Source organism: Yarrowia lipolytica, chromosome 1A, assembly GCF_001761485.1.
Source record: "Yarrowia lipolytica chromosome 1A, complete sequence".
Lineage (NCBI taxonomy): Eukaryota > Fungi > Ascomycota > Dipodascomycetes > Dipodascales > Yarrowia > Yarrowia lipolytica.
The window spans coordinates 329,592-350,165 of NC_090770.1; the positions used below are offsets into that span (position 1 = coordinate 329,592).

The 20,574-nt window shown below is 49.5% G+C and overlaps 10 protein-coding genes and 1 non-coding gene across 11 annotated transcripts; 7 read left to right on the top strand and 4 right to left on the bottom strand.

Moving 5' to 3' along the window:
* Positions 1–456: 456 nt before the first annotated feature.
* On the top strand, positions 457–2,076 carry YALI1_A03300g (uncharacterized protein; the record flags this gene model as incomplete). The annotated part of the gene is made up of 1 exon (XM_499708.2): positions 457–2,076. One exon carries the CDS (start codon positions 457–459, stop codon positions 2,074–2,076), a length of 1,620 nt encoding a protein of 539 aa, XP_499708.2.
* Positions 2,077–2,658: 582 nt separating this feature from the next.
* YALI1_A03322g (uncharacterized protein) lies at positions 2,659–3,336 on the top strand (the record flags this gene model as incomplete). The annotated part of the gene is made up of 1 exon (XM_499709.1): positions 2,659–3,336. One exon carries the CDS (start codon positions 2,659–2,661, stop codon positions 3,334–3,336), a length of 678 nt encoding a protein of 225 aa, XP_499709.1.
* Positions 3,337–4,907: 1,571 nt separating this feature from the next.
* YALI1_A03351g (uncharacterized protein) lies at positions 4,908–5,555 on the bottom strand (the record flags this gene model as incomplete). Its single annotated transcript, XM_499710.3, has 1 exon — positions 4,908–5,555. One exon carries the CDS (start codon positions 5,553–5,555, stop codon positions 4,908–4,910), a length of 648 nt encoding a protein of 215 aa, XP_499710.3.
* Positions 5,556–6,081: 526 nt separating this feature from the next.
* On the top strand, positions 6,082–8,286 carry YALI1_A03356g (uncharacterized protein; the record flags this gene model as incomplete). The annotated part of the gene is made up of 1 exon (XM_499711.2): positions 6,082–8,286. The coding sequence occupies one exon, from the start codon at positions 6,082–6,084 to the stop codon at positions 8,284–8,286; it is 2,205 nt and encodes a 734-aa protein (XP_499711.2).
* Positions 8,287–8,970: 684 nt separating this feature from the next.
* Positions 8,971–10,416, bottom strand: YALI1_A03396g (uncharacterized protein; the record flags this gene model as incomplete). Its single annotated transcript, XM_499712.3, has 2 exons — positions 8,971–10,025; positions 10,398–10,416. 2 exons carry the CDS (start codon positions 10,414–10,416, stop codon positions 8,971–8,973), a joined length of 1,074 nt encoding a protein of 357 aa, XP_499712.2.
* Positions 10,417–10,658: 242 nt separating this feature from the next.
* On the top strand, positions 10,659–11,168 carry YALI1_A03402g (mitochondrial 37S ribosomal protein uS12m; the record flags this gene model as incomplete). Its single annotated transcript, XM_499713.3, has 1 exon — positions 10,659–11,168. The coding sequence occupies one exon, from the start codon at positions 10,659–10,661 to the stop codon at positions 11,166–11,168; it is 510 nt and encodes a 169-aa protein (XP_499713.2).
* A 531-nt stretch (positions 11,169–11,699) lies between these two features.
* YALI1_A03422g (uncharacterized protein) lies at positions 11,700–12,668 on the bottom strand (the record flags this gene model as incomplete). The annotated part of the gene is made up of 1 exon (XM_499714.1): positions 11,700–12,668. The coding sequence occupies one exon, from the start codon at positions 12,666–12,668 to the stop codon at positions 11,700–11,702; it is 969 nt and encodes a 322-aa protein (XP_499714.1).
* Positions 12,669–14,124: 1,456 nt separating this feature from the next.
* On the top strand, positions 14,125–14,197 carry YALI1_A03437r. Its single transcript has one exon. It is a non-coding gene; the product is annotated as a tRNA-Pro (tRNA).
* Positions 14,198–14,620: 423 nt separating this feature from the next.
* YALI1_A03442g (uncharacterized protein) lies at positions 14,621–15,166 on the top strand (the record flags this gene model as incomplete). Its single annotated transcript, XM_068281620.1, has 1 exon — positions 14,621–15,166. One exon carries the CDS (start codon positions 14,621–14,623, stop codon positions 15,164–15,166), a length of 546 nt encoding a protein of 181 aa, XP_068137721.1.
* Positions 15,167–15,493: 327 nt separating this feature from the next.
* Positions 15,494–16,999, top strand: YALI1_A03450g (uncharacterized protein; the record flags this gene model as incomplete). The annotated part of the gene is made up of 1 exon (XM_499716.3): positions 15,494–16,999. The coding sequence occupies one exon, from the start codon at positions 15,494–15,496 to the stop codon at positions 16,997–16,999; it is 1,506 nt and encodes a 501-aa protein (XP_499716.3).
* A 1,837-nt stretch (positions 17,000–18,836) lies between these two features.
* Positions 18,837–19,184, bottom strand: YALI1_A03487g (uncharacterized protein; the record flags this gene model as incomplete). Its single annotated transcript, XM_499717.3, has 1 exon — positions 18,837–19,184. One exon carries the CDS (start codon positions 19,182–19,184, stop codon positions 18,837–18,839), a length of 348 nt encoding a protein of 115 aa, XP_499717.1.
* Positions 19,185–20,574: the final 1,390 nt, after the last annotated feature.

The window sequence follows — 20,574 nt, forward strand, 5'->3', positions numbered from 1 at the left end:
CAACAATATACACTAGGCAAGCCACCTCCCCATATCACATCATTGATACCATTGCATACCATTCGCACCACTCATACCACTGAGCATTCCACGTGATCATCTCATGAACAGCAAGTTTGCCACGGTCTCATCGATACACTGAACACCAGCCCTTCTGATACCTCCACCACCAGCCGGCACTTGTGGAGACACAAACCCGGACCCACCTCACGTCGCGCGCCAGAATGAGTCTGTTTGTTCTTGCTCTCATTTACTGCGTTACGTTTATTCTCCTCTGTTTCTGGTGTTTCTGGTGATCTCCAGCGTTCACCTGCCACCTTTTTGTCCTCACCTGACAAGATATACCCATCCCGCACACAATACCAAAACACAGTCTGGCAGCTACAACAATACCTCTTCTTTTCAACAACACTTTCAGTGCTCTTCACTGGGTGGAGAAGGATACGCCGAGGATATATGATACCCACCAACAATCGGCTTCGACCAGGCATGGGGAAAAACATCATTCTCTGCCTGGATGGCACGTCCAACAGTTTCGGAGCAGGTCCCGAAACCAACGTCCTCAAGCTGTTCCGCATGCTCGAAAAGGACTCACCCAACCAATTGGTTTATTACCAGCCCGGAATCGGAACCCACATCACCGTCGACCTGCCCAAAACCATCTGGTCAGCAGCATACTCATACGCAGAAAAAATTGTCGACATTGGAATAGCCTGGTCCCTTGATGCACACATTATTGCCGCCTACATGTTCTTGATGAAACACCATTGCCATGGCGACCGGATATACCTGTACGGCTTCTCAAGAGGTGCCTTCACCGCTCGAATCCTCGCAGGTATGCTGGACCGAGTCGGATTATTGTCTCCAGGCCAGAACGAACTGGTACCTTGCGCGTGGGAAATCTACAAGACGTGGGAAGCAGCTGGTCAGCCTATGGAAGACAAGACGTCCAACCTGGCATGCTCTTTCAAGTCGACATTCAGTGTCCCTTCTGTGTGCGTCTACTTCATGGGTTTGTGGGACTCCATCAACAGCAGTGGCATTATTCTGGACCGCTCGTTCCCCTACACCTCTTCGGCGGGTATCGTTCACCACATTCGACATGCTGTCGGCATTGATGAACGACGAGCCAAGTTTAAACAGAACCTCTTTGTCCCTCATTGCTACAACCCAACACTTTTTGGTCCTTCCGGCATATTTGCCGAGCGTCAGAGCCCTGAACTGACTCCTGAGGCAAGCCCACAGACCAGTATTGTTTCCAGTGTCCGCGTCAGCCCTGTTGAGAGTCGGCAGCATACACCCAAAGGATCGATGGTCATACTGAGACACCCTACTTCTCCTGTCCCTATCAGTGCGAGCACACCGGTTCTTGCAAGTGGGTCATCAATTCGAACCACGGCTTCAGGACGTCGATTTCCTTGCAGCAGCCGTTCAGAACTGTCCCACATGTTCCGTGCTCACTCTGAACAATCTCATATGATTGGGACACAGAAAACACGCCATAGACCGGAGCGATCAGGAGATCTCGTGGAGTTGTGGTTCCCAGGTGACCATGGTGACGTAGGGGGAGGATGGTTACCTCGAGGGTCACCACATTTGCTCTCTGACATTCCTCTGGCGTGGATTCTCTCCGAGAGCGTCAAGTTTAAGGTGATCTTTAAGGAGGGAGTGATTGACGAATTTCGAAACAACCATGATCCCGAAGAGTGTCTTATTGCACCCATGCACGACTCTCTAAATCTCTTTCGACGTCAGGGAGAAAACGGTCGTGGAGAAGATCCTTGGTGGAGACCGTGGTTCTGGTGGTTTCTTGAAACCATGCCGGTCGCTTACCGGGTTGAGAACGAGGAAGAGAAATGGACAAGGGTTGCAGTTCCCAATTACGGTCGGGCACGGACCATTCCTATGGGTGCCAAATTTCATTGGAGTGTGGCTTGGAGAATGAGGTTGGTTGACGGATATCGTCCGTTTGATCGTTCAGAGGATGATGACGGTTCCAGTGTGACTGGCGGTGGAAGTAGCAGTGACGAATACGGTGCTATTCCCGATGACTTTGACTGTCATGATGGTTGCTAGGATGTAGTTTTATATCCTGTAGTATTTATATTTCTTGTGTCAATTTACTTGTACTGGGTACTGTGTCAAAGTCCCCCGTAAGAATCGAACCCCCGACCGTTGGGACGCGATTAAGGTTGTCGCTTTGTATGGGGTCGGAACAAAGCAGGCAGCAATGCACTGTGAAATCAGCCAACCAAAAGCGAAACGATAATGCGGCCGAGGGAGTGCATTCAATTCGGTCAATTCGACAAACAGGAGACATCTGGCCGGTTTGATGGGATAATTGGCCGATTATTCTCGATTAAGTAAGCAAACTCGTCGAGATTTGTGCATTTTTGGCCTTGTTTGGCAACTCGTCATTTTGCCAATCCATACACCGACTGCAGCTTTAGAGATGGCCTTACCTCCCAATGGCTTTTGGAGTTCTCCCAATGGTCAAACAAATTAAGGTTTTCAGGGTAGGGGCTCGGGTGGACCAATCACAGTGGCGAAATATGCGCTGCGAGGGAGTTTTTGCAAAAGCTAACATTTGCACGTAAGGTCCCAAGTCAAGCACACACCACACTTCAACCTCTCTTGACACTCACCCTCGACTGAACAATGAGCCTGCTTCGAACCGCCGCCCAGGCCGTCAAGGCCCCCAAGGCCTACACTCCTCTTGTGGCCGCAAAGGCCTTTGCTCAGACCCGATCTGTCTCTTCACAGCCCATTGGTGGCAAGTCCACATACAAGATCCCCGACTTCACTCCTTACCTCAAGAAGGACCGAAACACAGATGCCAACCGTCTCTTCTCCTACTTCATGATTGGATCGTTTGGCATGCTCTCCGCTGCCGGCGCCAAGGCCACCGTCCAGGACTTCCTTTCCAACATGTCTGCTTCCGCTGACGTTCTGGCCATGGCCAAGGTCGAGGTCAAGCTCGGTGCCATTCCCCTCGGTAAGAACGTCATCATCAAGTGGCGAGGAAAGCCCATTTTCATCCGACACCGAACCTCCGAAGAGATTGAAGAGGCCAACGAGGTCAACGTTGCTACCCTGCGAGACCCCCAGACTGACGACGAGCGAGTGCAGAAGCCCGAGTGGCTGGTCATGATCGGAGTCTGCACCCATCTGGGTTGTGTGCCCATTGGTGAGGCTGGAGACTTTGGCGGCTGGTTCTGCCCCTGCCACGGATCCCATTACGACATTTCCGGCCGAATCCGACGAGGCCCCGCTCCTCTCAACCTCGAGATTCCCGAGTACGACTTTGCTGACGCCGAGACTCTGGTCATTGGTTAAGGGATATAAAAGTGCATGCACGAGAGTGTAATAAATTTATAATCGAACGACTGACAGGCCAGTGCGATCCACGAGTCTGGCCGGTGACACGAGCACCATGTAGATAACACGACGACAAATGACGGTGACAAGAGCATGGGCGGAGTTTGACTGATGGAGGATGTAGATCTGGATTTCCGCTGGGATGTCAGTATGAAATGCTGAAATTCTACCGAGTGTCCTCGTTATCGTGTGGTATCTGCTATATCTGCAAAGGCCATGCTGGTGTGTTGTGGTTATCGTGTGTGGAGTGTAGATGTTGGGTTTCGCTGTTACCATGTGAATGTGGTAGAGGGATCGCTGATAAAAGTATATAAGGGGATGCTAAGTTGCACAATCGTCCATCTCATTTTCTTCACATTATCGAGATTCCGTCTCTACCACCATGACCGCCATCGCCACCATCTTAAAGTCCCATTCCTGACATCACCCATGACCTGCTGATTCAGAGTTGCGTCTCAAGAACCATTGGTCACTGGGAGGTTGTCTGACCAAATAAAGTTGCGGAACAACACAACATGGGAGGAAAAACACGAGAGGAGCTGAGCGGGACGTCGTTCGAGAGGACAGGAGCGTTGACTTATCTGTTTGGAACGGTTGTGAATGTTGTCTGCATCGCAGTTTTAGTCTTCCAGTCCAGTGTCTTTCTCAATGACGTCATCGTCTCGTCCATCCGGCTGCAAACATAGGGGGTAATCCATGTTCGGCTATCAAGATTAGGACGTTGGGCTTGTCACATTAGAAGCAACTTAATTTGACTGGGAAATGGAGTGACAAAATAAAATGAAGTTAGAGGAGGCAGTTGGAGAGCTGGAGATGGAGCAATGAGGTGAGACCGAAAGACGAAAGACGGAAGAAAAAAAGAAAAAAACAGAATGACGAAATGAGAAGAAAAGTTATATTTCCAATCTTTCTTGAATTGATTCTTGGCGGTAATCGTCGTAAATTCATCGCTCTCATCGGTTGCCTCACATTACACACTCTGAATGGGTTCACTATGTTCAGTCAATGAACCCCAACTGAGTAAGTGCAGACTTTGAAGATGCTTGCAACGGCTTCCTCCAGTTCTTTGAACCAACCGCGGAAGGAAGATGTTCTTCGTGCGTTTACAGTACTTGTACTTTTCAGCACCTCTCTAAAAGTACATCATACTGTTTTTTGTTTTTTTCTGCATCCAAACGTCCAATAGGCCTAAGTAATTACATAGTTTACTTGGAATCAGACCAACTAAAAAAACTCCATTTACTTCACCAGAAACAAGACTGGCTGGAAGAGAAGTATCGTATATTGTGAAGACAGCAAGACTCACTTGAAAACCGATGCTTGTGAGAACAGGCAAAACGCGAGTAATAACATGTACGTACCGTAAAAACATCCCTGATACCTCGCACGGTTCCATCACGTTCACACCCAACGCACCAAAACACCTACACTTGCACCCATCTACATCCCCATATCAAATGCCAATATTAATGTATATATACCGGGTTCCCATTCCATCCTTTTACGTGCGAGTGAACACCTCTACACCCCTAATCAATCTCAATGGCCACAGCAGAGCCCTCCACAGAGTCCTCAGGAACAGGGGTGCTGGTGGCTGTGCTTGCTCTCACCGGCGTAGAAGTTCCAGTGCCGGCATTGGATCCTGCCGATGCCCCGGCGCCGCTGGGCTTGAAGAAGTTGGTTAGCGAAATGTTGCCTGTAGGCTCCTTGGGCACCTGGACCCCTCGAGACTGAAGTGATCGCGCAGGAATGGTTCTGGGGATGATGTCCTGCAGAAACTCGAGCTTGGGGTTCTTAGCTATCGCCTCGGCCACGTCCTTGTACGCCAACGTCTTTCGCTGGTCCATTCGAGCCATGAGACCAGCCTGTTCCGACAGGTACCGCACAAAGTCCTGGGTGGCCGCGTTGATGGCGGCATAGGCGGCCACAGACACGAGCGACACGTCATCGTCCTGGTTGACGATTCGCTTGGTTCTTGCTAGAGGCAGCTTGATGTTTGGAGTCTTGTCGGCGGCAGTTGTTGGTGTTTCTGTGGACGCTCCGGATTCTTTGATTTGCGCGTTGTTTTCTTCTTCCTGGGCCTCGTGAGTGTCCACGGTCTCCTCCACGGTCTCCTCCACGGTCTCCTCCACGGTCTCCACCTCCTCGCTATCTCTCATTTCCACGTCCTGGCTCATCTTCGTAATGTTCGTATTAGTTGGAACTGATGCGTTTGGCTTTATGGCTGATCGTGCTGCATGACGTGTTGGCGTAGGTAATCACGTACAGTTGGGAATCGAAATTGATTTTCCAAATGTCTTCAATAGGTGGGAGATCTAATATCTATATATATTCGGGAAACGTGTTTGTGTAACTTGTATCTGCCCCAGCACACGACCAATGTCGTGATTTCTCAATCTGCAAATATATAAACAGCTCCATTATTCCCACTTTTATTTTTGTTCTACTTTACACTCTTACTTGCAGTCTCACTCAATCTCTACGTTTCAGCCACCACATCAAAGTTCATGCATAGACAACTATCAATCTACAAGTTCGACTATCACGGCCAAAATGACCAGAAGGTGAGTACCATGCGCACAAAACGGCTCACCCGACTCAAGCTAACATAGACGTTCGGTGAACATCTCGGACGTGACGGAGGTCAGAAGATATGAGGACTTCTCGACCATCGACTGGGTAGATGTGGCTGCCAGAGAAAACATGCTGCGATGCCTGACGATTGAAAAGTTCCGACCGGCGTCCCGAGTCGCAGCAGGGTCAAGCGACACCCGAGGACGAATTCGACACAAGCTCTATGAGGTCTACACGGCAGCTCAATCATGGCTGGTACTGGCCCTCATCGGTATGGCTATCGGAGCTATAGCAGCCGTGCTCAACATTTCGACCGAGTGGCTCGCCGACCTCAAAACGGGCTACTGCTCTACAGGATTCTATCTGAATGAAGACTTTTGCTGCTGGGGCACCGAGGGAGACCACTGTCCGGCATGGCAGTCCTGGACTGGCTTTGGACTGCTCAATTACTTTGTCTATGTGGGATTTGCTGCCGGATTTGCCGCCCTGGCGGCCTTCCTCGTCAAGACCTACGCACCTTACGCTGCTGGCTCAGGCATTTCAGAAATCAAGTGCATTGTTGCTGGTTTCGTCATGCAGGGTTTTCTAGGCCCCTGGACCTTGCTGCTCAAGTCAATTGGCCTTCCTCTGGCCATTGCGTCTGGTCTGTCCGTCGGAAAAGAGGGGCCCAGTGTCCACTACGCCGTTTGTGCCGGCCACGTGATTGCCTCGCTCTTTGGACGGTACCGAAACTCCAAATCGAAAATGAGAGAAATATACTCGGCCTGTACGGCTGCAGGTGTGGCTGTGGCGTTTGGCTCGCCTATTGGAGGCGTGCTATTCTCTCTCGAAGAAATCACCAGCAACTTCCAGATGAAAACCATGTGGCGATCGTACTTTTGTGCTCTGGTAGCCACAGGTGTGCTGGCAGCGTTCAACCCCTTCCGAACTGGCCAGCTCGTCATGTTCCAGGTCAAGTACGACCGGGACTGGCACTTTTTCGAAATCTTCTTCTTCTCCATCATTGGAGTCTTTGGAGGTATGTACGGAATCTTTGTCAGCAAATGGAACCTGAGAGTCCAGTCGTTCCGAAAGCGATACCTCGGCAAGTACGCAGTCAAGGAAGCTACTCTCTTAGCGTCCCTGACCGCTCTAATCTGCTACTCCAACGAGTTTTTGCGCCTTGATATGACTGCTGCTATGGAAAACCTGTTCCACGAATGTGAGAATGGATGGGAGAAGTACCACGATCTCTGCCAGCCCGACCGACAGGGTTTGACCATGCTGCTATCTCTCCTGGCTGCCTGCGTCATCCGAACATTCCTGGTTATTATCTCATACGGCTGCAAGGTGCCTGCTGGTATCTTTGTGCCCTCCATGGCCGTTGGAGCTACCTTTGGACGACTGATTGGAAACATTGTACAGTACTGGCAGCAGGCACGGCCCGACTCTATCATTTTCAGCCAATGTGTCGTTGACCAGCCTTGCATCACTCCTGGCGCGTACGCCTTCCTTGGTGCTGCCGCTGCATTGTCTGGAATCACCAACATTTTCGTGACCGTCGTGGTCATCATGTTTGAGCTCACTGGTGCGTTGACATACATTCTGCCTACCATGATTGTTGTTGGAATCACCAAGGCTATCTCTGATCGGTTTGGCAAGGGAGGTATCGCTGACCAGATGATTTGGTTCAACGGCTTCCCATTCATTGACAATAAGGAGGAGCATGCCTTCAACGCACCCGTCTCAAAGGCAATGCAGAAAAATGCCGTCTACTTCACCTACGACAGCATCACTCTCAAGGAGGTCGAGACTCTGCTCGAATCGAACCCCTTCCAGGGCTACCCGGTGGTTGAATCCAGCAAGGAGGACCCTCCCATGCTAGTGGGATACATTGCCAAGGAGGAGATTGTTCGGTTGATTGCAAAGTTCAAGGCTCTGAACCGCGACATTCATTCATCGGAGCTCGGACAGGTCCAATGCTACTTTGGAGAGATTCCCGAGTCTGCTAGACAGTCATCGCAAGCATTCATCGACATGAGACCAAGTATCAACACATGCCCGCTGACAGTGGCACCACTAGCTCCGCTTGAAAACGTGACGTCAATCTTCCTGCAGATGGGCCCTAAGGTGGTGTTGGTAGTCAAGGAAGGACGTTTGGTGGGTCTTATCTCCCGAAAGGATGTGCTCAAATATCAATTCATCACTGAACGACAACACAATCACCACACTCGACTGCAAACACAACAGTACAATGAGCAGCTCGAAGAACGAGTATGGAAGCTGCTCAATCAGGCAGGAGACTACATTAACCACGGTCTCGCAAAGATCAAGGGATACGTCCTGAGGAGGTAATTAGAGCGAACTTCCACACAAAATTTAATGACGATATGATGACGTATAGACAGAATGGATAAGTACAAGGAAGAACTTGTACTCGTAACTTGTAGCTAAATTGAAACAAAAGGGACTATCTATGTACATACTCTACGTAGGATGGAAACTACGTGACAGTTTCTACAAATACAAGGGAGGGGGTATCACAATACAAATGGAGAGGCGTAACGTCGAACAGGGAGAAGCATTCAAACATGAAACAAGTCGCTAAAGATTCGTTTGGCTGTCAAAAAGTCGCTCTGTTTTCTTCGGTGTTGCGCTCATGGACTGAAAGGAAAAAGACATGTGACAAGGCGGGGATCTCGGAGGCCTCTCGTGGTTTGTGTTCTCGTAAATCTTGCTTGCTCGCAAAAGGTCGCAATCTACTGGGTCGCTCCAGCAGGGGTCGGCTGCTCGTCGGGTAAAAATCATTGGTGATACATTTTTGGGCGTAAACTATTTCATCGTAAGAAAAGGAGTGCAGGCAGGGCAAATAGAGTCGAATCGGATGGAATCGAACAGCATAGTAATCGAATAATAGCCAAACGGCGGACGTCGGACTTACAAGTTGTATGTACTTCGGTGGGAACAGCTTCAGGCGGACTTTCGTAAATCTGTGTCTGTTTCTGTGTTGGGGGGTCAGCGGGAGTGTCAACGCACCGCTTAAGATCGGTAGTCGTCTCCGGCTCCGTACTCACCTCGGAACTCCCGCTCTCGTGGGGGAGGTCGGCTGTACCGGTCTCCTCCTCGCTCGCTTCGATCTCGGTAGGAGTCCCGGGGCTCTCGCATGTCTCGGGAGTCTCGAGGTGGGGGTCCTCGGTAATCTCGGGAAGGAGGGTATCGCTCTCGATCCCGATCATCGTACCGGCCACCACCGTAGCCACCTCGCTCTCCTCGGTATCCAGCACCGCCACCAGGGGCGCCGCTACCGGGGAATCGGTCTCGGTCATCATACCGGGGAGGAGGGGGTCGTCGGTAGTAGTCCTCTTCGTATCGACGGTCGTCGTATCGAGAGGGGGGAGGTCGTCGGTAGTCGTATCGGTCTCGGGAGTATCGATCGTCTCCGTATCGTCCTCCACCTCGGCCACCTCGTCGGGCCTTGGGAGGTCCAAAGTATCGACCGGGGGTGGGGGTTCGGGCTCGCTTTCGCTTGGCCTTCTCAATGGCAAGAGTCTTGCCAGCAAGCTCATGGCCGTTAAGTTTGGCCAGAGCCTCGTCGGCGCCCGTAACGTCGGCCATCATGACGAAACCAAAGCCTCGGGACTCGCCAGAGTGGGGGTCCATCATGATCTGGCACTTGAGAACCTCGCCAAAAGGCTTGAACAGGTCCTCAAGCTCGGTCTCATTGACGTATCGGGACACGCCAGTGACGAAGAGATTGGTGCCCTCGTTCTGGGCGTCAACATCGTCGTCGTCATTCAGGGGCTCCTTTGACCGTCGGTCCAGGTCTCTGTCGTCTCTGTCAAAGTCACGTCGGTCGTCTCGACGGTCAAGGTCGTCCCGGTCGTCCCGTCGGTCGAGATCGTCTCGGTGGTCTCTGTTTTCGTCGTCCCGGTCATCTCGACGGTCGAGGTCGTCTCGGTCTCGCATGCTGTGGTCTCGGTCGTCGAGCTCTCGGTCGTCGTGGGTGTGCTCAACAGGGGCACCAGCCTCGTCGTCATCACGACGGGGAGACACACTTCGTCTCTCGTAGGTCTGTTCAGGGGAAGCCGAACGGTCTGTGTTAGTGGATGCGTGTGGGTGGATTGGCGTGATGCACTGGTGCCGAATACAGACACTTGTGGTGGACAGATGCAGACCGAGCCCAGCACAACCTCATGGCGAACAAAATGGGTAGACAAATATGGGAACAGCTCCAACTGGACCCGTTCTGTGTCCTTGAAACAGGTTCGGCGCAATACACCTTTGCAGCGGGCACTTGTCGAGTGTCTCTTCTCTTCTCTTCTCTCATTCTGTCGTTGCGGTTGTGCTAGTATTCTTGTTGGGTGGAGAGCTCAGTATCTTTGCCAACAGATATAAGATACGGCTTGCGGTTGCTCGTGTGCGACAGTGCACGCCGCCTTGTGCGCTCGCAGGTATCAATTACTCACTGTATTCTTCGTCGGCCATTTTTCGTGTCTGAATAAGATGTACGAAGGGGTCTTCTGCCCACTGACTTTTACATTTCTGACGGGGGTTACCCGGAAGCCACACCCAACTATATACTATACATACACACACACACACACACTGGGTGGGTCTCCTTGGGAGTTGGGTCTCTGGGCTTACGGCCGGGTAACACTGAAATTTGCATGCAGTGCCACTATCTCAAAGCTTGAAGTCAGCAGTTTCGCGATCTCGAACTACACAAAATGCTTCGATCTCTGGGAGCTGCCCTCACAAACGCCCGAATGGGCATGGCTCGTCTGCCCTGGACAGCCTCTGCGCTCCCCAAGCCCACAATGAGCCCCACCCTGGCCGCTCTCACCGTGCGACACAAGACCATCAACCAGATCCAACGAGACGGAGGCCGACCTGTGCCTTACCGACGAAAGAAGTCTCCCGATCTCGAGTCGTGCCCTCAGCGAAAGGGCGTTGTTCTGCGAGTTCTGATTCTCAAGCCCAAGAAGCCCAACTCTGCCCAGCGAAAGGCCGCCCGAGTCCGTCTCAGCAACGGCAAGGTGGTGACCGCCTACATTCCCGGAGAGGGTCACAACGCACAGGAGCATAGTGTGGTCTACGTCCGAGGAGGCCGAGTCCAGGATACTCCCGGTGTCAAGTACCATCTGATCCGAGGAGCCGGCGATCTCGGAGCTGTGCCCAACCGAGCCAGCTCGCGATCCAAGTACGGAACCAAGAAGCCCGCTGCTCCGGGCGCCTAATGTATATAGTAATGGAGCATCAGCTAGCGACACGTCGTGAGCTGTGTATGTGATGGTTTTCGGGATGCGGTGATTCTGTAAATAATGGGATGTAGAGGAGGTTCCAGTGAGGGACTTACTGGAAGCAGAGTCGTAAAAAGGTGCTATTATTGAGTAGTTGCACAGTTGAAGTCGCTTATCCTGTGACAATGTCATGTTCCGGATTATTCTCCCGAACACTTGCTATCTGGGATCATGAACGTGGTTATCCTGGTCAGGACGGGAAAATGGCCTGCTCATCTACAAAGTCATCGAGCCTGGTCATATTGATTTAAAATACACGTAACAATCAAACTCTTCAGAGTGGTTACCGTACCAGTACCCACGCCAATCTATCTCGATAATGCCTTCCATACACCTTCACTACAGTCAGTTGTTATTCATATCATATTCATTACAATGGTACATGGAGACATACCGATGCATAGCTAGTTCCGACCGTTAGATGAAGAGAAGTCAATCAGCAGCACGCTACGTCAAGTTACTGGCCACCTAGTTGGGATGCTTGAAGGTTCTTCCACTGGCGGTCTTCTTCTCCTTGACCACATTCTCCTGCTTTGCTCGGTTCAGCACCTTGAGGAACTCGCTCACTCGGAATCGCATTCGCGAGTGCATATAGGCCTTGGAACACTTGATATGGTAGTGGAAGTAGTCTCGGAAGATTTGGATGTGCGAGATACAGTTCTCTCGTCGAGAGGCCACAAGATGTCGGGGGAAAAGCACAAAGGTGACGTATCCCATGTTGTCGGCGTTAGAAGAGGGCTTGACAACGTCTCTGATCTCCAGCGGCGGCTCCTTTTGCGTGTACAGCACCTGGGGGGCGTTTTGGATGGCTCTTCGTCGAGCGTCAACGAATTCCTGCAGGAACACCTTTCCAAAGATTCGGTCAGTCTCGTCCTTGAAGATGGTGGAGAAGATGACGGTGACTCGGTCGTAGCTCGGTCGCACGTAGATGGACTCCTCGTCTCGGTAGTGGATCGCCATGACCTCGTTATCGGACTTTTGGGGGGCGTACAGGTCCTTGCCCTCGGCAGCAGCCTCCTCGGCCAGCTGGTCGAACTTGTCAAAGGCCTTTTCGAATGGAGCAGCAAACGTGTTTCTCTTGAGCAGTGCAATCTTGTTGACAAGCTCGTCTCGCTGCTCGGGGTCCGAGGGGATGGAGCCGTCTGTGAGGTTGAGCAGCAGCGAAACGTCGTATCCAGGCTCGGGCTCGGTCAGGTAGGGGCCATACTCCCGCTCCAGAATCTTCTTGGCGCCGCACTTGACCAGATCCTGGAAACACTTGATGTACATGGACACCATGATGACCGTCTTGTCCTTGGGGTCCGGGTTGGAGATGTGGAAGGTGACATTGTCGAAGTCCGACACCACCTGATCGATGCCCAATGGCGGGGTTTCGGGGTCCAGACGCTCGCTGAGCACCGATTGCAGCAGCAGGTTTTGGTACTGGAGCATAAGCATGTTGGCGGGTCTTGTGGAGTGCTGTGTGGGAGTGCTGGGTCTCGCAGTGGGTGTATAGTCAACGTGGAGATGTGTGCTGTACCACTGCGTTAATATCGTTGGTTAGTCAGAACTCTAATGGGAAGCTGGGGACGAACCGCGCGAAAACTGGTGGCACCAAGAGCAGATTATATACGGAGAAAATGACAATTATATTCCTCGAGCTTGTGATTGATCACGTGTCACCCAAAATCTTCCCCCAGTGTTATTATTTGCCGCAGTTGCAGACTCGCTAGATGACCTTCACACCACTGTTTATGCACTCACTCGGAGATAAGCCCTCTGGGTTGCGGATGTAGGAGTTGATACTTGTGCGAGTACTGTGCAAGTACGAGTAATTGTAGCCGGAGTAGTCAATTACAGCGGTGAAGGTAATTGGTGACATATGCTGGAGACGCCGATGGATAGATGGGGTCCCAATTGGACACGGAGGTGAAACCCCGACCTTGATAATCCATTGTTAGGAACAGTTTACTTGGGAGTATGCTTGACATTTTACTTGAACTCTATCACGAGTGACACGGGAACATGTATAATGGGATGTCTCACATCACTGATATTCCCCCTATATTGAAGTATTCCACTCTGTCAAAGTATTCCACCCTATATCGAAGTCTTTCACGGCTGGAGCACCTTTACGATGCTTCACTACAGTATGACCCGTGCTGTTCTTCACAGTCTCTAGCCAGACCTTCGTACACTGTACTCGCACTGAACGCGAACAAGTCTCTATCCATTCAGTACAGTACCTCCCAGTTCATCTGTCTCAGAGACTAACCATCTAAAGTGTTACGTTCCTCTTAGCTCTGATTCTAATCAGATCATGGTTCTGAGCTTGGACTCGGAGGACTACGAACATGATCCCAGACGTTTTAACCTGAAAACACGGACATAGAATGCCCAATTGGGGGACCAGATTCAATTGTTTCACTCCGTCATTGCTCTGGTTTCACAATATCACTCCGGTTTGCAGTACATACTAGTGCAGTATGTAGCAAGTACAGTTCACAGTTCGTACAAGACCACTTACAGACACCTCCAATTGCACCATGGATCCGATTTAAATGTAGTTTTTTTGCCACTGGCTCTGCAAGTTCATTCAATAGAACAATTTTTATTCATTTGACTCAATATCATGACAATAACCACTTTTTTTATTATTCTAATGATGCATTACAGCATGTTATTACCATACCAAAATTCAACGTAAAGATGCAACTTCGACACCAAAATTATTAACTTAATATCGGTTCTACTCGAGTAAAAAGCTACTAGGGGATACTTTTGGTCTTTGAGAATAAATATCCGATGTTATTTACTTTGTACAATGTCGATAAGGGCGTCAAAATCAAAGAAAAATTCAAAATCACTTTTTTAGTCTCTTGACCGTATTTTTTCACGTGATTTTAAGATTTTCGGCCGTGTGGTCTAGTAGCTATGATTCTCGCTTTGGGTGTGAGAGGTCCAGGGTTCAAATCCCTGCTCGGCCCCTTTTTTAGATGCCCTCGAAAATCAGTCCTAATTGTTTTTTTTTTTTTATTTTTTTATCTGTCATCCCCTCCACCTTGCTTTTACGCCTTGCAACAATTTATCCAGTCCCTTAAATCACGTGTACATACTGTACTTGTCTGTTTCAACACCCTGTCTGGCAGGACATGAGATGTTGGACGGACTCTCCTGTGGGGCTCTACTTGTAGGTTTAGCAGTCAGTTATAGTCGATCTAAGGGCAGATTCTGGGAGCAATACGGGGCAGTGGAACCTATTTAGTCGACCGGATGGTGGGATTCGAAAGCTTTTATCGAGCTTTGAACGGGCAGTAGAATGGCATCTGTTGCACTAATGGCGAACGGCGCAACGCTCGGAAGGTCAAGAACTTGTAGTTTCCAAGTACGAATACCATAAGCAACCGACCATGCACCTCACCGTCCCCTCTTCATTCAACAACAGATGGCCAGTTCAAAGTCGATTAATGTTCAAAACCCCCATCTGTATGTTCCATCTGTTGCAGATGTGTGGGGTAGGATTGAAGTTAGTCGCCGACAGGGTTCTCGTTAAGGCGAGGGGAATAGTCGATAAAAGAGGTATTGAGAGCAAAAGAGGAAGAAAAACTAGACAAGTGATCATACAGATCCCTTATCAAAGCCGATCTGAACGGGTTTCCCCCTTCCTTTCTCCTACTGTAACGCTTCTTGGGTGGTACAGGAGAACCTCTCGTGAGACAAAGAAGGTGGGGGGCACTGCAGACGGAAGTCCGGAAAATGCAGACCCCGACAACAGAGTGAGGGGAGCAAATGCCAAGACTGGTTATCTGGATGTAATTCCCATTGTCCGACAGGTTTCGGCCGAAGTTACGTTGACACAAGTTCTAATTCAACCTGTAGGCATTCGTAGGTACACCTCCCACCGCCGTACACACCTGACGCGGCTAGATTGTTTATTTGCAACTGTAACTATGTAGTAGCAAGGATACAATTAGCATTGGGTGGGTCCTTTTGATTGTGGAGACAGTTTCGAACAGTCCTGTCCCGTTGGTTCGCTGTATTGAGGTCACAATTGCGTGGTTCTGCGAGTTTACGTCTAGAGTAAGCAAAGATTGTCCAACAATCAACTTATATCCCAATAAAACCTCACCGACACCCCTCCTACCCCACAGTACCATATCATTCCCCACAATCCAACTTAATGTGGACTTCTGCTGAGTCTTCTGAGTTTGCTGAGCTCCTTGTACTCGCCTTGTACTGGTTTCCTATATAGCCATGTTGGGGGTGTGTGTAGAGCAGTAAAAATGAACGAATCAACCTTCCCAAAGACCTCAATTGAACATCTCGAGGACACCAAACACTCCATTGAACACCTGGAAGATGACAAGCCGTCAGTTGAGCATCTGGAAGAGACCAAGACAGACGATCTTTATGTCCAACACAGCGTCACTTCTGGACAAGTGTCAGACGTCTCCATTTCAAAGAAGAAAGAGGGCCATCTGAAATTACACAGAAGTATAGCCGTTGGTTGCCAATTCCAAGTTTTTCTTGCTTCTCATATTGTTTCAAGGGACGTGATTGGAGTGACTGTCACGGGAGGAATTGAGCCTTTTCTGAAACTCACCCCCTCTGAATATGAATGGTCGCAGGCAGCACTATACTTCACCTACGCTGTCTTTGTAATTCCTATGGCTTTGCTGTTTGCTAAATCGAACCCGCGCGTGTTTGCTGGAGTCCAAATGTTCATCTGGGGTCTCTGTTGCACACTGTTGGGCATCTGTGTCAATTACGGAGGTCTTACAGCGGACAGAGTGATTATGGGGGCCGTCATGAGTGTTGCGCTACCTGTAATTCTTCAGGTTACATACGAGTCTCATGGAAGATTCGAGGGACAGTTTGTCATTGCCTGCTCCTGGGCAGTATCTTGGTTCATGGTACCGCTGTTTGCCCTCATCGCCATTGCACTTGGTCTGATTACAGACGGAAAGCCCGGTTGGGCGTGGATGTTTTTCATCACCGGAATCTGTGGCTGTCTTCAGGCTCCTCTGGTGTGGAGATTGCTGCCAGACTACTTCTACCACCCCAGATGGATCAGAAAACATGGTGAAGACGGATACCAGCTGTTCAAGAAAATCACCGAAAAACACTATGCTGGAGGAAACCCGATCGAGCCCATCGAGACAGTCATTCAGGGCCTTGGAATGGCTCTCAAAGACCCCATTGTCTGGCTCACCGGTGCCATGGGTCTCTTTACTTACAATGGTATCTTTTCGTGCTATGGAGAGCTCATGACCGTGACTCTGCACGTGCTCAAATACTCACCAGCTCTAGGTCAATGCATCGTTTGGCCCATTCTGGTGTGGAGTTGCTTCTACTGTCTAGTTCAAAACTGGTTCTCCACTAAGTACAAGACCAACTACCCGTTCCTGCTGGCGAACTACCTGTTTGCTATCATTGGATGGGCTCTCGTTCTGTGCACGCCCAGCCACAAGAACTTTTGGATCAAATATGGAGGAGCGTGGTTCATTATCCCCAACATGGTCGCTGCCATGCCTACTCTCGCCTGCTGGCTGGGGAGCAACGTCCAAGGAAGAAACAGAAGACTCATGAGCTTTGCCGTTTTCACCTTCATCACTAACTGGTATGGAGTCATTGTTCTGCGAACATGGGTCGCCACCGCCGCTCCTCTGTTTGTGAAAGCCGCCTGGGTCAATATGGCGTTTATGATTGCCGGCGTTGTATTCACCGCCGCCCTGGTGGTGGTGCTTAAGCTGAAGACGAGTCACGGGGCCTTCGTGTATTTGCTGTAGGTGATGAGATTAGTTGTAATTGATGTGATTGTTGTGCGAGGAATGAGCCGTGAAACTTGACGAAACAAGTAGACCAGTATACTGTCAGAAGCTGAAGAATGGTGAGTGTATCACTATCTCTATCTCCGAGCCAACACCACCTAGATATTGGACACCCGCTGAACAGACTGGCCTGTTGCACGTTTGACCAAAATGAAGACTACGAGAACCTGTCTCCCAAGGAGCGAATGAAGCTCAATCCCGATAATGACTATAAGGAGCCTGAATACACCAAGAAGTGCCGTTAATGATGAAGACGAGCATCCTGACAAGGAGTCAATATCTGTTCAGGACGATAACAAAGTCCCTGTGGCTCTGTGTGCCAGACTACCACGAAGTCTCTGAGGTCTGTATGCCGGGTGAATCCTGACCGCGCTGATAAACCCACCCTGTTGAACACGGATAAGGAGAGAAAAGTAAGATCGAGCGTCCTTCCGAGCACCAGACAAGTTCGAAGACTTTACGATGGTCAACTTGATGCAGTGTTCAGGACAAAGTGTCATCCCACAAGTGGTCTCAGAGACTGCAGAGTGGTTATCGGACGTCTTCCCAGTAAGTCACAAGGGAAACTTGTACATAGATTAACGACCTCCACTTGACTGGATAGGTTGCACATGACTGGATAGGGCTTGTTCCGACTTCACAACACCACAGGACTCTTTGGAGGAGTAGGACTGAGCCCACATCAGGTCAACATCAGGTCATCATCTGGCCAGAAAAAATCCCCCTGCTCTTGTGGATTTATCACCACAAACGGGAACAAGGTCTCTCCGATCAGTAGTAAGTCGCCAATCCATTTGCGAGTCACTGACATATTTGATATAAATTCACTTGATATTTTTTTGAAAAATTATATATATTAAGGTTTCTGATTGATAAGATAAAAGACGGGGGTCTGTGGGGGTCAGTATCATAACCACTCCACCATCGCTGCCTGGTTTTGAAATCGCTGTTAAGGTGCTTTTACGCACAAGCTCGTATCGCTCAGCCACATGCCATCAGTACTTGATATATGCAGTCAGACGTCACAAACTGCAGATCTGTACATGTGGACTGTATCTTGGGTTCGAACTGGTGATAGCGATTCTTACGGTACTGTACTAGTATTGCATTCAGAAAGGTGTATTTGAGAAAAAACTGGCTTGGAAGTGACTCCTACAGAAGGTGGAAATCTCGTCGGTGCACGGAAAGTAGATTCCTCGGCGACAGTTAAGTAGAATGATGTTCTACTTGCTCTCAAGCGATCAATCTACTTACGACAATGCCGATAGTGATAAACTCAAGAGCAACTTATCTGAACCCGGCTACGGTCTTCTATCCGACTCTGTCTCACACGTATCGATCGATGGAGTTGAGTGTTGACCCGCAGCTCAGTGCTTCCACTGCACATCTGTCTCTGGAGTCGCGATCTCAATGAATCCATTACTGAAGCCTCTCGGCAGTCTGGATATTCTATTGAACGACACCTGATGCAATCATGCCGTGGTACTTGTTGTGTAGAACCTACCGCTCGCCCTGATCGTCCGAGTGTTAGTTGAGCGTTGGTCGAATGAGCGTTTGTTTGACTGGGTGCTAGTAGACCGAATGTTAGTCGACCGAGTGTTAGTCGACCGAGTGTTAACCCTGACTAACGCTTGTTAGCCCTTGCACTGTAGCAATTGACGGTTCCAGCTGATCTACGAAAATGCCATCTATCATACACAGTTAGCATTTATTCTCATATAGTCGTTAATAAGTCCCGACGCGCGGACGTCTGCTCTAAAGGTGCGTCTCTCCCATGTCGTGTCGCCACGTCTATCTATCGTCCGGAAAAGTGGACCGCGATCGGAACCACAATCACCACAATCAGAATGATGACTCCAATGACCAGACAGACCTTCATCTTGAAGTCCTTGAGCCACATGGCCTTTCGCACCCGGTTGGCGCCTCGTCGGAAGCCCTGGGCCGACACCGCCAGGTTGTCTGTCTTATCTTGCAGCGAGTCCAGTCGTTCTCCTCTCTCCGCCACCTTGTTGATGTTCTCTCGCATGATGCCCACGGTATCGTCGATTTGCGCCTGGATGGCGGCCGTTTTGTGGTTGCCCGTATGGTGCGTCTGCGCATGGCTCTCGCCGGCGTACGGGTCGTACGGCATGGAGGACGACATTGTTGTTGGTGTAGCTAGCGGCAAATCGTATACCTGGTGGTGCGGTTCAAACACATGGTTGGTGGGGTCGCGGTTAGGGTAGATGGTGAGAACCTTGACCCATGTGTTTGGTTATTTTGGCCCGGAGGTATTTTTAGACCGAGCGGAGCGCGTTGATACGAGTTGGGGAGCGAGCTATTTTGGGCCCTTTTTTCGTTCGTTTTTGTTTACAGAAAATCCGCTTGTTTTTGGCCCGTCAATTGGACAACAGGGTCCGTCTGAGTGCGCCACGCGTGGCTGGGTAGAGTTTTGGAAGAAAAATAAAAAATAAAAATAAAAAAAAGAAAATATAAAAAAATTCATAGAACTAAAATCTGGAAAAATAAAAAAATTGGTGAGAACAAAACAGCACAGTGCAGTAAGGTAAGTAGAGAAAGGCGTTATTGTTGGAAAAAGGAAACCTTTAGCTGGTTATTTACTTAATTGTTGGGGAGTTACTGGGTACGTACAGTATGTACAGTACAGTACGTATGTGTACTGGTGTGTAATATAATGACAACCAGGTGGCGGAATTGATCCACTGATCGGGGCTTTTTGAGAAGCCCATGATTCTATGGTGAAAATATTCTGTGTTTTTCTGTTGTACAATTGCAGGCACCGTCTTCTCGTGCTCATATCTGAAAACTTCAAAGAACCGTCTTGGCACATAAATGACAATTATTCACCCAATTCGACTCACTCTGAGCATTTTATGACTGTAAAAATGTCCACGATATGTATTTTGACGGGAATGTTACCTTTTTCGATCTCCTGATATACTCATATTCTCTTGGGTGTCTCCGAAGACGGACAACCGGCTCACGGAGTCAATCTTAAGTAATTACCAACTATAATTATAACAAATTGTAGTGGAATACGTAACAACAACAGAGCCAGACTAGAGGGATCCAGGAGATTTTGAGGAGTTGCAACATCTAATGTTTACATCAGAAAAAGGTACTATTAGTACAAGTACACTACATTATTGTCCCTCTTGGCGAGTATCACTATCTAGAGTCACTCTTTCCAGCATAACACTACTCCGCGGAGAGTATTTGACACCATTGTCTGACCTGAGGAGATTATAAAAGAGGAAATGCTCCGGTAAATGTCCAGGCCCAAAAAATCGTTGCAAAGGACGCCTGGAACATATCTCTCAGTGCCCAGAACATCCCTAAAATGAACGTTGGAACTTGCTCGTCCGCAGATCATCTCAATTCCGTAGAGGTCATGAGGTCTTAGGGACCAAATCGCCTCCCCAGATCCACTCATCTCTCTCTTTTTCCCATTCTTTGGTTCTGGCTCTCGTGACGTCATCAGTGCACAAGAAAGTTGGTGTCTGGTGAATGAAGGAGGACTAACTGTCAGTATT